The 16,002-nt window shown below is 37.6% G+C and overlaps 2 protein-coding genes across 3 annotated transcripts; one reads left to right on the top strand and one right to left on the bottom strand.

Moving 5' to 3' along the window:
• Positions 1-610: 610 nt before the first annotated feature.
• LOC113084487 (vascular endothelial growth factor receptor 1-like) lies at positions 611-10,312 on the top strand. The gene is made up of 7 exons (XM_026254854.1): positions 611-677; positions 1,462-1,580; positions 1,755-1,857; positions 5,991-6,317; positions 6,420-6,719; positions 9,858-9,896; positions 9,999-10,312. Exons 1-7 carry the CDS (start codon positions 611-613, stop codon positions 10,310-10,312), a joined length of 1,269 nt encoding a protein of 422 aa, XP_026110639.1.
• A 404-nt stretch (positions 10,313-10,716) lies between these two features.
• On the bottom strand, positions 10,717-13,498 carry LOC113084488 (probable serine/threonine-protein kinase DDB_G0279405). 2 transcript variants are annotated; one of them, XM_026254856.1, is made up of 5 exons: positions 13,325-13,498; positions 12,330-12,428; positions 12,036-12,064; positions 11,316-11,372; positions 10,717-11,110 (listed from the first exon to the last, which is right to left on the bottom strand). In XM_026254856.1, the coding sequence occupies exons 1-5, from the start codon at positions 13,347-13,349 to the stop codon at positions 10,991-10,993; spliced, it is 330 nt and encodes a 109-aa protein (XP_026110641.1). In that variant the 5' UTR covers positions 13,350-13,498; the 3' UTR covers positions 10,717-10,990. The 2 variants fall into 2 exon arrangements, with proteins under 2 accessions (XP_026110641.1, XP_026110640.1); XM_026254855.1 differs by having other exon boundaries at positions 10,717-11,188.
• Between the last annotated feature and the right edge of the window lie 2,504 nt (positions 13,499-16,002).

Consider the following 16,002-nt stretch of genomic DNA (forward strand, 5'->3'; position numbering starts at 1 on the left):
CAAATAAACCGCTGCAGACATGACTGAATATGAATGAGTGGTGAATTTCTACTCAAAATTTGGCATAATACGGATTTATTATTTTGCACTCCTGACATAAATTACTAAATAACTGTCACTGCAACAATGTTTTATCAAAACATTGGTCAAATATCGCTAGAATCTTTAAACTTTCAATTGATGCACAGTTTGTCCAGATCAAGTAAGAGAGTGATGTTTAACGTGCTGTGAAAGTGAAACAACAATAGGGCTTGGGCGCCACGTTGTATTCTGGGACGTGGCAGCCATGTTGATGGCCTCGCGAATGTAAACATACCAAGTACAAGAAGAGCAGAGTTGGGAGAAAGAAAAATGATGTTAAAATCGCGAAAATGTTGTGGTATTTACAGGGATACGCTAAATAGGGATGCCACGGACCAGTATGTGGACAAAATCGGCACTATTATCAGTTTGGATCCATATGAAACTCCCCACAAAGAGTGGAGCACCAACGACGACTTGCTGCCGCAGTTTTGCATTACAGATATCTTCGGCTACCTTGTTTGTTTTGAGAGAGCCTACGAACAGTTTCGAAGCTACAAGTCATTGGAGTCTCATGTGCAGGTCACAAATGGGTTCAGGAGCTGAAGATCTTAAAGCCGACAAACAGTATACAGTAAACAGTAATCCGGACAAAGGTAAACAGCCCTGCACGTAACGTTAGCTGCTAGTTTAGTAACCGTTAGTGCTAACAACCATTCACACATATACTTTAACTATGTGTTTCAAAAGTTTAGTTAGTAGCTTTCAACCCTCCCGTTTTTTTTCCCGGGGTTCTCACGTATTTGAGCTCTTTACCTGCTGTCTTCCCGTTTTAGTATTTTCCTGTAGGCTATAATATCCCGTTAGCCCTTCCATCAGACCTGTCAGTCTCTGTGCTGTTGTCCTGTTGATACCCCCTTGCCCTTCCAGTGAAACAGAATGTTTTCAAAGCATCTGATTCGTTTTGGTTACTTGAAAAAATAAGCTTAGCGTGATGTTGGGCTTTTTAAGATAGCGTGGATGTTGTGAGAGTATGATTTCATGCCATTCTGTCAGCAAAATCACGTTAGACCTAGCTTCACCAAGCTTTTGTTGTTGGTGTCTGTACTGCATTTGAGCTCCGTCACTATATTCTTTTTATCAACTATTTTTAACTTAAAAATCAATTTTATATAAGCTAATACACCATCGTTTCTGTTTATATAACGTGGGAATATATCCTCTATTCTATTCTACAACAAAAACAATCAGAGCGCCTCCCTATCACTAGTTTTATTTTGATCTCCCGGGTCCGCTATTAGCTTATAGCCCGTTAGCATCAGCAAGCGTGGTTGTTGCTAAACGCGCTTACATTGCTAATACTCTATTCACACACATTACCACTGCTGTACTCACAGTTACTTGCTTTAATGTCGGATGAATGTCTACCTTTGATTGCAGGTGTGGACACATTCAAGCTGCATTCGGTGCAGATTCGCGACCTGGAGGTGAGGCAGGCCCAGCTGAGAGAGTGGAGAGCCGTGCTGGAATCATCTTGGGATGACGCTCACAAGTCCGAGGTAAGTATACAGCGTGCTGTTAACAGTCCCACCACGTCTACTCCTTGTGTTTCTCTGCACAGGCCCGGTGCACCCAGGATGCGATCTTCCCAGATGTCCTTCACTCCGTTGCATCCACAGCGGAGGACGCGAGCTAGGCCCCGGGCGACGACTTCTCCACCCCCGGTCTTCGAGATCTCCACCCGGAACCGCTTCGCTCCCCTCCGCGAGACAGGACACGATGCTGTGATCATCGTAGAATCCATCTTCCGACACGTCCGTGCTACGTTAGCTGAAGGTAAAGTGCACACTCATTGTTTCCCTGGTGCTCGTGTTCTCGATGTTTCTGCGCAGATACCTGCGATCCTGAAGGCCGACGAGAGCCCCAGAGCAGTCGTGCTTCACGCTGGGGATAACAACACCACGCTGCGGCAGACGGACACGCTGAAGAGGGACTTCAGCAGCCTAATCGAGACGGTTCGCAGCACGATGCCCGCGGCGACGATCGTCGTGTCAGGACCACTGCCCACGTATCGACGAGGACACGAAAGGTTCAGTAGACTTTTTGCTTTAAATGAATGGTTGTTGTCATGGTGTAAAGAACAGAAACTGCTATTTGTAAATAACTGGAATCTTTTCTGGGAGCGTCCTAGGCTGTTTCGCGCTGATGGATTACACCCCAGCAGAGTTGGAGCGGAGCTGCTCTCTGACAACATCTCCAGGACGCTTCGCTCCATGTGGCTAGTAAGACAATTCTCAAATAACTATTATGATGACTTTTGTTCCACCCGCTTAAATGATAAAATTACTTGCACTGTAAAAACTATTAAGACTGTGTATGTTCCCCGAATAGTGAGTTCAAAATATAAATATAATGTATCTTATCGTTATTAATCCAGAAACATGTAAGGTAAATGAACAAAAACAATTTTTAAAGTTTGGGCTCATAAATATTAGATCACTCACACCCAAAGCAGTAATTGTAAATGAAATGATGACAGATGATAGTTTTGATTTACTCTGCTTGACTGAAACCTGGCTAAAACCAAATGATTATTTTGGTCTAAATGAGTCTACTCCACCAAACTACTGTTATAAGCATGAGCCCCGTCAGACTGGTCGTGGCGGAGGTGTTGCAACAATATATAGTGATATTCTCAATGTTGACTACATATATTTGTGACTACATATCACAAATATTAACTATATGTCTCAGCATTACCGATTGGGCAGAACTATTGTTCCAGTCAACAAAGACAGATTTGCAAATAACCTGCCTGATATATCTCAACTGCTATTTGTACCCCAAAATACACATGAACTAGACGAAATGACTGACAACATGGGCACTATTTTCTCTAATACATTAGAAGCCGTTGCCCCCATCAAATTGAAAAAGGTTAGAGAAAAATGTACTGTGCCATGGTATAACAGTAATACTGAACGCAAATGGAGAAAAACAACTTGGAAGTTTTTAGAATTGCATGGAAAAACAGTATGTCCAGCTATAGACAGGCTCTAAAAACTGCTAGGGCAGAGCATATACACAAACTCATTGAAAATAACCAAAACATTCCAAGGTTTTTATTTAGCACAGTGGCTAAATTAACAAATTACCAGACGCCACCTGATTCAAATATCGTCTAGCACTTCAGTTTCATCCATCGCACCCAAAGATAAACTGCAGTGCTTTACAACGACAGGACAGGAAGAACTAAATAAACTTATCACTGTATCTAAACCAACAACATGTTTATTAGATCCTATACCCACTAATTTACTGAAAGAGTTGTTACCCCACCATAGCACAGAAACTGCACTTGTTAAAATTACAAATGACCTGCTTCTTGCGTCAGATCAAGGCTGCATCTCATTTCTAGTCTTACTTGATCTTAGTGCTGCGTTCGACACCATAGATCATGACATACTCATAGATAGATTACAAAACTATACAGGTATTCAAGGGCAGGCTCTAAGATGGTTTAGATCCTACCTGTCTGATCGCTACCATTTTGTTTACTTAAATGGGGTGTCATCTCATTTATCATCAGTAAAATATGGAGTGCCACAAGGATCAGTCCTAGGTCCCCTTCTATTTTCAATATACATGTTGCCCCTTGGTAATATTATTAGAAAATGATCTAATTATCTAATTATCATTGCCAAGCTACGAAACATGTTATCTGTTTCTGATGCAGAAAAGCTAGTTCATGCATTTAGGACAACAGTAAACAGAAATTTTTTTAGCTAAAGTCAGTTCATTGATGATAATGTGATGTCATCATCTAGTTCAGCTCTCTTCAATAGTGTCTGTGTAATCAGTCAAGTATCTCCAACCAAGCAAGCCAAAGGAACCAGAACTCCATCAGTGACAGAAATGGAGAAAAACAAGTTTATTTAAAAGACCAGGCTCAGTCAGCATCCGTTCAAACTGTGTTCAGAGATTGAACTCAGATCTGTGTGGGTTAAACCAGTGCAGTCAAACTAACTGAGTTCCCAGAGCCAGCAGCTACACACTTCTGAAAATACTAGAACTCAAAGACAAGAGACAAACATTGTTGAGAAGATAGAAAAACACACAGTGCTGTAAAAATGCAGGTGTTTGCACATCTGAATGTCTGTTTAGTAGTCCCTGTGTAACCGTGTTCAGTAATTCTGGTGCTTATAATTAAGTGATTGTACAAAAATACATGCATCTTCATACATCGGCTATACATCTTTGCACCAATAAAATGTGCAAATATTTCTGTTTTACTACCAAATTATATGTAATTTCTAAGTAAATGAACTTAAATAGGAAAGTGTTACTTCCTGTGACATACATGCTCAAAAGTGCCCATGACTGGGATGGGCCTAAAGTTTGGTGTCAACATTCTAAAGCATTGCAGAGATAAAATCATTTTGGCTTTGTGCCATCAAATTTGTCAACGTGTTAAACAAAAACGTTTTGTCAAAACTCCAACCAATGATCTAGAAGGAGTTTGAAAAAAGAAGATTTGTAAAGATTTTTCAGAACGGCGCACAGCTAGTCTTAAGGGGGTCGCACACCGGAGGAGAAGCGCAGCTCCACGTCTTTAAAATTCGAACACATTATTGTCTATGAGTGTACACACACCAGCGGCGCCATTCGGCGTCTGTCCGTAGCGCACAGCTACGACTCAGAACACTGTTCAAATTCCTGCCGCGCCACAGAGCGCCATCTGCATAGTTTTATATTAAATAACATCATATTTGTTTCAAATCGATGTTCATACAGTATATGGATTTCACGCGGACCAGATGTGGGCCATTACTTGGCCGAAACTGCTTGCTGTCTGGGTCAGAACTTGATTCGATATTGAGCTCCAGCTTATAGAATGTGCGCCTCTGGTGTGCGATTCTTCGAGTTGTCCTACATGTGACGCGATGCGACGCGACACTTCGCCTCTCGTCTGGTGTGCGACCGCCTTTACTCTCTGTGGCATAATCGATATTACTATTCTTAGTATGAGAACAATAATAGGAAGACATTGATAGTGAATACCTTTTCAGTAACAACCCAGTTTTATTAATTATACTTTAATGAATTTATTCCTAGAATTTAGCAAGACATGGGAATCTGCTCAGAGAAAAAGTGAAACTAACAGGAATGCGCAGAATAGGCTGTAGATCTGGTTCAGAGCGGATGAGTGTGAGTCAGTGTGGTTAACAATATTCAGCTCTCACACTGATGAACATGTCCCATCATTGCTGTTGTGTCATGTTAGTGGTTATGGTTAGATTTACACTTTTCATAAGAAACACAGGAGGAACAGAGCTCAACACAACACTAACATCAGTCAGCGCTCAGCTCTTGGAGGAAAAGTTTGACCTGTTGAGGTGGAAACAACTAAACTGAAAAGCTGATCTCAGTTCTCCATTACGACTGGCATACTGTTACTAGCAACTTTAGCAGCATTTCAACACTCAGTCTGTCAGTTCAGAGGAAGTGAACAAACACAGGAAGAGCTGGGAGTGTTTAAAGAAAGAGTTGAGATCATATACTGAAGAGAAAGACTGAGAGAAAGAGAGAATGTCTGATAATAATCATCTGTGTCTGCTGGGACTGATCTTTCTCTCTTCACTTCTTACAGGTAAAGAAATCTGTGTTTTCTCTTTAAGACACTCAGTGGAATCAGACTGAGAACGATGATCAGTTTATTCTTGTGTTTCATACAGAACATACTGGATTATTCCTGAACGCACTCAAACATCTGATGCTGAGTTAATTTAACATTGAGAGTGTGTTTGTGATTTGAACAGCTCTCTGATGAAGAACAATAGTTTATTCTGAGAGTGTGTTGTTTGCATTAAATTATAAAAAAATACTGTATGATCTGAATCTTCTGCTTTCTATGCTGACATTAAAATAATACATAGTATAATGATCATTCAGATGTTCTTGTGTTTCAGGTGTCAGTGGAGTGGATTATGTTCATGTGTTCATCAGTTCTGGTGAAGATGTCCGTCTGTCCTGTAATAATGCTCTTCATGACTGTAAATCAACTACATGGCTCTTTAACAGATTCAGTAATTCAGCAACAGTTGAACTGATTGCTTTAGGGACAAAGAAGAAAGACACAGAGAGTCATGAGAGACTGAGTCTGGGGTCTGACTGCTCTCTGAACATCAGGAACATCTCCACAGAAGATTATGGATCTTACATCTGTCAACAATGGACTAGTGAGGGTGGAGAACGACTAGCACCTGATACTGGTGTTTATCTGCATGTTCTTCATGGTAATTTATGATTATGTGTCAATTTAAAAAAGGGTAAATTCTTGATTTAATCTCTGATGATGATTGAAGAGTGTGTGATGTGTGTGTTATTCTGTGTTTCAGTCTCATCCTCACACACTGAGATCAGTGCAGGTCTCTCTGTGACTCTCTTCTGTCAGCTGTATTCATATCCTCGAGTCTCTTGTGATGATTCGGGTCATTCTAAGAGAATTGATCTGTTCTGGGTGAATCAGGCTGGTGTTAAATCAGACTCCAGACTCCAGATATCATCCTCATCAGATCACTGTATCATCTCTCTGAATAAAACACTCCTGAATGAAGATCACAACAGAGAGTGGAGATGTGAAGTTACTGAGAGAGATCAAGTCAAGAGCTCAGTCACATACACTGTCAAGAGTTCAGGTGAGAAAACATCTCATCAATCAGTTTTAGAGTCTCATAATGTCAGTATCATTAAAAACTCTTAAAGCAGAACAAACCTAGGAACAAAAGCTTCTTTCAGTCTGACAGAAGAAACTCAAAACACTGCTGCAAACTAATGAACTGCAGTCGAGTTTAACAGTCCAGAACCTGATGATGGGAATAATGAACAAACTGACACTTGACAGCAAAAAAATAAAAATGATAATAAAATAAATAAATATAATAATAATAACATGTTATGATCAAAGCTAAATATTATTGTCATAATCTTACACCATAATCTACTTTTCATAATCGACAGTATAATCTACTTTTAGGTGCCGGAGACTCATTTTCCAAGAACCCTCACAATAATAACAGTGTTTCAGACTATAGTTCATGTGGTGGGAGAGTTTAACATAAAATGCTTGTTTTATTAGTTTAAACAGTCCTTTTGTAATGACACTTTTTTTTTTTTTTTTTTTTTTTTGGAAAACAAGTCGCACCAGATCAAAAGAGAGAGTTGTTGAGAGAGAAAGAAATCACAGATAAGTCTGTATTGGTTGCATTTTATTAATACATTCAGAAATACTGTAAAATGTAAATGTAATTAAATGTTAACAAACATTTAAAACACAATAAACATGTATTTTACTTGCCCTCACTCCAGATTCTGTAAATTAATGATATTCAATAATGAACAAAAATTGTAAAATATATGTAAAAATTAAAAATAATATATAGTACCATTCATTGCAAACAAAATTTATTTTTAATTCCAAGCCAATAACAAACTGATTTAAAGCCAAACTGATCTGCTCTCGCTGCGAGTCATTTCCGTGAATGAATCATTAGTCACAATGTAGTATCTTGTTGCTAAACTATTATTTCTTTTGTAAAGAAGGCTAATAAAGATGTGCTAATATTCACTTAAAATGGCATCATTCACAAAAAGTCAGAACTGTGGCAGGGCAAAAACTTGTACATAATATCATGTTATTCTTCATGATCTGTGAATTGTGAAGGTGACTCGGTCCTCCAGTCCCAATTTAGTTTTTTCATATAGTGACTCTTAATGTTATATTGCATATAGATTCAAAGGTTGGACACTTAGGAGACTGAAGCCAATGTCATCTTGACCTGCTTGATTTGTGAGTTTGGTCACAGTCTTGTATTTATTCCTCAGGATCTCCAAGACAGAGTCTGGACACCCCTGTTTCAGATTTAGCCTAATCTGTGAAAAATATCACAATCACATTTATCATGTTTCAGTGTATTTCACTGCTCGGTCATCTTTTTCTTGTGTAAAAATGACAAGCTGGCTGTGCCAATAAACACCAGGCCAAGCCATTAGATAAACTAGCTTATACATTTAAAAATTATCATACTGGACTCATATGGATTATTGTGAGTTTGTGAAATACTTCAGAATAACCCTTTCTCCTTCCCTATTCTGCTTCCTTTGTGAAACAGCTCATAGTAAAGTTTTGGTCTGTTAACCCTTTACTGGCAAAAAGAAAGAATGAAAGAGTGAAAGAGACAAAGAGAGAAAGAGAGAAAGATAAAGAGAAAAAGAGGGAAAGAGAGAAGAATGTTTGCAATGAAGCTTTTGTTGAAAGATGAAGCAGCCGCAAAATATTTCATAATGCTTTATCTGTCAATGAAGGTTCTCCTTATAAATATTAAAATAATAAATTAAATCCATATCATTATGCTTTTAAAGAGTAAGAAAAGGGTTAACAGATCAAAACTGTTCTGAGCAATGAGAATAGTGTGTATGAGTCTAGCATGACCCGACTAGATGACCATTGATTATTCACTGGCTCAGCCTGTTTGTCATTATTACACACGAAAAAGAGGAACGAGCAACGAGAAAGACCGAAACACGAACAAATGTGATAGTGAAGGTTTTCACAAATCAGGCTACATCTAAAACACGTGATTTGGTATTGTCTCAGACTCCATGTTTGCAGGAAATAGCTATTAACTGTGAAGAACGCCTGCTTTTCACATTCCTGACACGTGGATATTCTGAAGGGTTTACAGATAAGACTGAGAACAAAATTCATAAATCAAGCAGGTCAAGATGACACTGGCTTCAGTCTCCTATGTGTGCAACTTTTGCAGCTATACGCATTATAAAATTAAGAGTCACTATGAAAAAACACAAATTATAAAGCTGATAGTTCTGGTCCTTGATTCTGATTGGTTGAGCCACGTTCAAAGCTGTTGTAAATTACAACACAAACATACACCTTTGTTTACTTCTGTGTGTTGCTCGGCAACCACTCTGTTACAACCACAACCAAAGAGTATATAAGCCAAGAGACGAAACTCAATAAAACACTCCATAGCAACAGTTGCCCCCATGATGTGATGGTGCGGCACATTATGGACTGAAAACTGAAGCAAAACGCTGAGAAATAATTGGAGTCAATGACACTGAAAAACTGAACATAACAAAAACTTAACATAACTTAATTTTTTTCTGGCCGTCATATCTAAATATGAAAACAGTTTAAAATACATTAATGAGGATGACCGACGATAAATGACAGAAAATATACGTCTATGTCTATTTTTTGAAACCTTGCTACGTATATGTAATAACCGTTTTATAAAAGCAATAACCCCTGTGAAGCTGTGGTTTACAGTGAATTTATTACAGCTAAGGGTGTTTACTGATCTTATCAACGACCCATAGCTGTTATAAATTCACTGTAAACCACGGCTTCACGGGGCTTAAAGCTTTATTTTGGAACAGAGGACCACGTCACCTGAGTTCAGAGATCACGAAGAATGAGATGTGATATTATTTACTAGTCTTCGACAGCATACTGCAGATTCATATCCAAGAGAAATCTGATTACCAAACCATAAACTTTGTTCTGAAACCCTCAGTGAAAACTGAAAAGCAGTGAAATACTGCTATAAAAACCTTGAAGTGTTTACTTTAGAGTGTTTACGTCTGGCTCATTTGTCATTATGTGCATCATATAAGTGACTTTAAGGGATGTAAATCAGCACATTTCAGAAGATTTTTTTTTGGGTTGGGGGGGGGGGTTATGGTTTAGGGGATTGCACTTTGAAGATCATTCTTTCATGTGATGCATCTGAACTAACATTCATATTTTACAGCTCGAGCTGATACAACGACAGAACCATCTCATACAAAAGGTAATGCATAAAACATTAATGAAATATATCCGTCACTTATCGTCTTTATCTTGACTATAATAGAGATCATTCGTCCCGTCTCTGACTATGTCTCTTCTTCAGTCGCAGTGATTTCTGTGTCTGTCGCTGCGATCGCTGTTCTTCTGGCTGCTGTTCTCTGGCTGATCTGGAGAAAAAGAGCTGGTGACTCTCTGATTCTCTCCTTTCTAACAATCAAAAACAGTTCAGACCTCACTTTAATGATCAGCAGACAAGAACATCAAGTTCAGATTGTGTGTTATTATAGAAACATGTGGATTCATTCATTAATTTTAATTCATTTGAATGTTTTAACAAAATATCACCTCTTGTGGAATCTGATGATTATTATCACTGTTAACATTCAGTGTTTCATCATAAATACCCATATTACATGAGGAGTGATGTTTTTTTCTTGTCTGAGCGCCTCCAGTGTTTGACCCTAACTATCATCCAGCTGTTCTCATGAGTCCATCTCTAGAGGAGAAAAAAATAAATACATCTTTGCATTGTGTGATACAGTATACTGCTCTTAGTGAATGTAGCAGGTCTTCCAGATGTTCTGTGCATACAGAAATATTACATAATGTCACATATTGCAGCAATATTAAGAGTAGTCAAAGTTTAATTAAGTTTAATTAATAACAGTCCATGTGTCCTAATGTTTTACTCTTCATGACAGAGTCATAATGAAGGATCTGAGCAGTCATCTGAAGTTGTAGATGTTCAGTCTTAGTGTTTCTGATGTGTGACAGACATCATGATCCTGAACGGTGATCTCTGTGATCTTGAGACTCCAGCATCAATCCACAGACGTGTTTATTAAAGTTAATATTATAACACTGATTTCTCTCCGTTGATCTTAAAGGAGTCTGAGTTTCATTTCTACTGCTGAAGTAGTTTACAGCTAGAGTTAGTTATAAGAGACAATCACTATTACATCAATATAAAGACATCCTGTATATATTTACAGCAAACACACATTAAATAACGGCCTCAATAACAGATGAAGAATGAGACTGGACTCTTAAATCTCAGAGGAAAGCTCCTCACGAGTGTTTTTCTGGATCTGTTGATTATGATTGTGAAACCACTGAATCCGGCTGAGCTTCCTCCGTCCCGTCGCTCCTGCTGTTCTCCTGGTTTTGTGTGTTCAGAAGAGAATTCATCTCATGTGACTCTGCTGGGTTCTGGTTCTGGTTCTGGTTCCGGTTCTGGTTCCGGTTCTGGTTCTGGTTCTGGTTCGATCCAGTGGCTGAATCTGCTCCTGCGTTCTGGGTTCAGAATAAGACAGACTTTAACATGTGTTGTTCAGCAGCAGTGATTAATAAATGAAGGAAACAGAAGCAGTGATCTACAGTCATCTCTGTGCTTCTGGAGAACAGTAATCCTGACACTAACCTGAGATTCCTGATTCTGTGATCCAGCGGCTGCAGCTCGACGAGACTGCATTGACTTCTGTGTTCAAGACAAGACAGTTCATTCACACACACACACACACACACACACACAGTCACTAAACGTGCTTCTGCTTCTCACACAGTTGTTTAAAGGTGCAGTTCGTGATTTTCTCCAGCTTTAAAAAGCTTTATAAGGTCCATGGCATTTGTATGGTGTGTGGATGCTTTCTCTTTATTTCTTTCTTTTGTTGAATCTATGCACCCAATAATATTTTTGCATATATAAATCAGCACAGAATTGTTTGTATCATTTGCTTATTGGCCACATTGAGATCACATGACCAGCTGAATACTGCTCACTTTATCTCAGAAACATTCAAGACAGCTGCTCAAATTATTTTTTATTTATATAAATTGTACTTCATTTTTACTCAGTTAAATGCTCAGGTATTTTGTAATTTCCTTGCAAATGTAATTTAGTAAAATTGAAGTGAAAATAAAAAGTGAATTTCCCGAAAACAGTCCTTCAGTAATGAAGCAGAATTAATTCACAGATTATTATAGAGTTTGTGGAGTCAGTTGATCACAGGTGACAAATAGAAATGTGAATAGAGCAGGTCTATTTGTGTCTGTATGATGTATTTAAGAGAAACATTAAATCACCAAGAGCTCTTTTAACTCACGGCAGGAGAATGAATCACATCTGGTTTCTGATACTCACCGTACAAGACTGAAGACACGGTGTGATCCCTGTGAGGAAAGAGATTTACAGCATCATTCAGATCTGATCAGATTCAGACACATCACACTCAATAACAGACGGGTCTCAGAACGAAGCAAATAAGATGAAGAGCTTCAGTTCAGTTCAGAAATTACTGAACAAACAGCATCACTGAGTCACAATCAGTAAAACAGTAGAAATATCTCTAGAAGTGTCACATCCTAAAGATCATATTCTTAAATGAAAATCCTAAAACACCTGAAGTGAATGTATTTAATGTTCGGTTATACTCACAGGGTTCAAATACCATTAAAATCACCAGAATTAAAGTGAAGAGTAATTCAGAGGAGAAGACGATGATCCTCATGTCTCCCGTCGCTCCTTCACCATTAACTGAAGATGAATATAAACTAGTGTTTTATTCATGATATTCACCACAAACAGCATGATTAGCTGATTACACTGATTATTAAGGTGGGGACACACTACACGATTATCTGAAACATCCTAAGACTGACTGATAAACCTAACCATTGTGTATCATGTTCACGCCAAAGTCCAATTCTGACAGAAAACACTCTTTCATGAGATCGAAATTCCCTTATCCATTTGACACAAAACTAAATATTTAAACGTTGTATATAACATAATTTTATTTTCATTATATTCATAGCTATATTAGTTGTGAAGAAAATTCATCATGAAGAATAGCTTATTTGTTATGAAATTTATTTAAAAATTCTTAACTTTTAAGAAAAAGTTAAAAGTCAAGAATTCTTGTTAATATCTTAAAAAAGAGAGAAATCGCTGACATCATTAAGGCTATTTTAATTTATTTGACTGTAGATAAAAAAACGAATAGTCTGAAAACCACAGACTATCCGTTGTCCCTTTAACCCTTTAATTTGCAAAGTTAACTTATGAAATAAAATAAAGATAATAAATAAATTAATAAGTAAATCACAATAAGATGTGTAATCAAGAAAACTATTTTAAAAAATGACAACATGAACTTAAATGTTGTTTGACAGTGAACATCTTCATAGTCTCATATACAGTATCTGGAGACAGTCACAAATATTAAACATGTTTAAACAAGTATTTGTGAAAACGACTGGTGTTTGAATCCTAAGTTTCTAATCTTTAGACACCACACATGATGTGATTTTTCTGCTGACTGCAGACGGTGACTGAGTCCAGACCCAGATCTGTATGAGTTTATAATAATCATTAATATGCAGATATATGAGTGTAATTGTGTAGTGTGTGATGATCGAGTGTTCATTCACCTGTTTTGAGGATCAGTTCAGTCATCAGAGCAACAGAGTTCAGTAACACAACACAGACTGATCCAAACACATACACAGCTGTGACACTGGGAAGAGCTGAAAGATCAAATCATACAGTTCAATATCAGCAGCTTCACATACGATTAAACCACTTTAACAACCACTACAGAGAAAAAACACCACAAATTAAATCTCATCAGGACAGAAGTGCTTCATGAAGATAATGAGAACTAATAAATCATGCAGACAATATTCTGCAGAATAATAAGGTTCTTCATCATTCATTTGTTCATTGAGAGAAGTTGAATGGTTGAATAAAACATGACACAAACTCAATATTCATACACAAACACAACCTCATATTTCACAGACACGTTTTTGCTTGATTGAGGAAACATTAGTGAAATATCAGCTGCAGTGTTTCAGGATTTATGGATTTATGTTAAATTACCAGCAGAAACCTGTATTTCATTAACTGCTGTAATGTTAATATTCCAGCCTCCTGAAGCACTGAAATCTGTTTTGTACATTTATAATACACTGACAGGAGAAAGTTACTGAAGAACAGCATTGCTCACTACACGCAGAGCACAGCTTGAGTAGGGCACAATGGAGTTAAGAGGACACAATTGCGGACCGGGGTGGGGGGAGTTTAGTGGGTGATGGTTGGGGGGGGAATGCGGGGGGAGTAGGGTGTAGGGATGTCAACGATTAATCAATGATCGATTAATTGATCGAGTCAATTAAGTCTGTCAATGGTCGGTTAACCGATGTAATATTGAGCTGTGTGCGGATCATGCACTGAACATGTGCGAGCGGCTTTGAGTGATGGTGACGATATATAAATACATCATCATTAATTCACAGTGTACTAATTAAGCTTTTAATGTGATGTAAACTTTAAAATAGAAACATCACAAAAGTTCAACATGAAAAGCAATAGAAATGCAGTAACGAAGTAAATTCATCAGATAACTGCGCTCAGCAGGGCTGCGGGACACAGGACAGATAGACTATTCATTCCTACAACTTGTTCATTCGTTCCTACGACTTATTCATTTATGGCAATTGTCCATGTTTCATTAATTTTGTTCCCTGAATAACCCATGATTTAACTGAAATAAGGGAACAAATTAATAAATAGAATGAATTCTTAATTCATGAAATCTTTCATTTCCCTTCCCATGTTTACCACACACAATAAGAGATGTGATTAAAAGTGAAAGATGCTAAAATAAACCTGCGGAATTAAAAGATTTAAGAAAAGAACCCGGCAAAACAGAACAAATGAAGGCTATATCTCGAACAGCATCCAGAGCCATGGTCACGATCTAACATTTTCCTAACGCTATAAGAGCACACATTTTCTGTTTTTTTTTTTTTGTTTTTTTGTTTTTTGAGTGTGAACAAATGAAAGGAAACACTAAACTCAAAGGTTTCAATCACCAGAGCCTGGAGCACACGTATATTCTAGTGATTCAAACTTACATCGCAGTCTGTTCATTATCAAAATAAATTACAGTCAACTTAACATTTAAAAGCTTACACTAGTCAGTTTAAATATGACCCAGCAAACATTGGTCCGACAGCGACGTCATGTTCCCGGCCAAAAATAGTCCTGGTAGGACAGCATCAATCGGTAGAAATATGTAACACAGAACATTTCCTAAAAATGCATTCAGATACGTTTGTACATGTCTATAGTTCTATGGGGTTGTGTGTATAATTGTTACTTTGACTTTTAGCTGCGTGTAGTTCAATATTTACCCGTGTTGTGAATGGTTTTGAGAGGACGTCACTAGGTGATGTTTTTTACACGTGCATTACATGTCCTTCATGACCCTCTATGAAAACCTTGTGGAATATGCAAAAGCTGTGCTTACACCTTGGTTAATACTGCAATAATTAATTAAGTAGTTTTTAAGAGGTTTTAAAGAGGTTGTGAATAGACGTCCGCTGACGTCTTTTACACGTCTAGTCAAGGTTGTGAAAAGACGTCCAAGCAAGACTAGCAGGAAAAAAATTGCATACAAAGTAAATATATTTACTTTATCTCGCTTAAAAAAATTATAATCACAAAGAGCCCAGTGTGGTTAAGTGATTGCAAAGCAGTGATGCAATTTAGTCATTATTTCAACCAGTTTTATGTATTCGTTGTTATTATTTTCATGGAATCTATGCATATACATGTAAAACAGATATATATCCGGTCACCAGTTAGGTCTGAGTTGTATGTAATTGCCAAAACGGTGCTGCCAAGATGTAGACACAAAACATATTCTTTTATCATTATTCTTTTGTTTTTATTCCACCTTTATCAGCCTTTGTTGTGATATTTTAGGCTTTACAAAGACTGAAGTTAGATAGCAGCTTGGTGGCTCAGTATGCATTTAGCCTTACCTTACAATATTATTACAATATTATTTGTTGTATTTTTATTACTATAAAAATACAACAAAACATTTTCTTACGACCTTACGTGAATTATTGTGACAGAAATGCATTATGAAGAAGAAATGCACCTGCTATTAGTAGCATTAGAGCTAACATTAGCATCAAGCTACATCAGACAATTTATAAAATTATTAGTACACTTTTACTCAAAACTCACTTTAAACCCCCGATTGAGTGTTTGTTATAACATCCTTTTGCGATCACAGGTGGAATTTGGTCATTTA

This window comes from Carassius auratus, unplaced genomic scaffold (genome assembly GCF_003368295.1).
Source record: "Carassius auratus strain Wakin unplaced genomic scaffold, ASM336829v1 scaf_tig00040138, whole genome shotgun sequence".
NCBI lineage: Eukaryota > Metazoa > Chordata > Actinopteri > Cypriniformes > Cyprinidae > Carassius > Carassius auratus.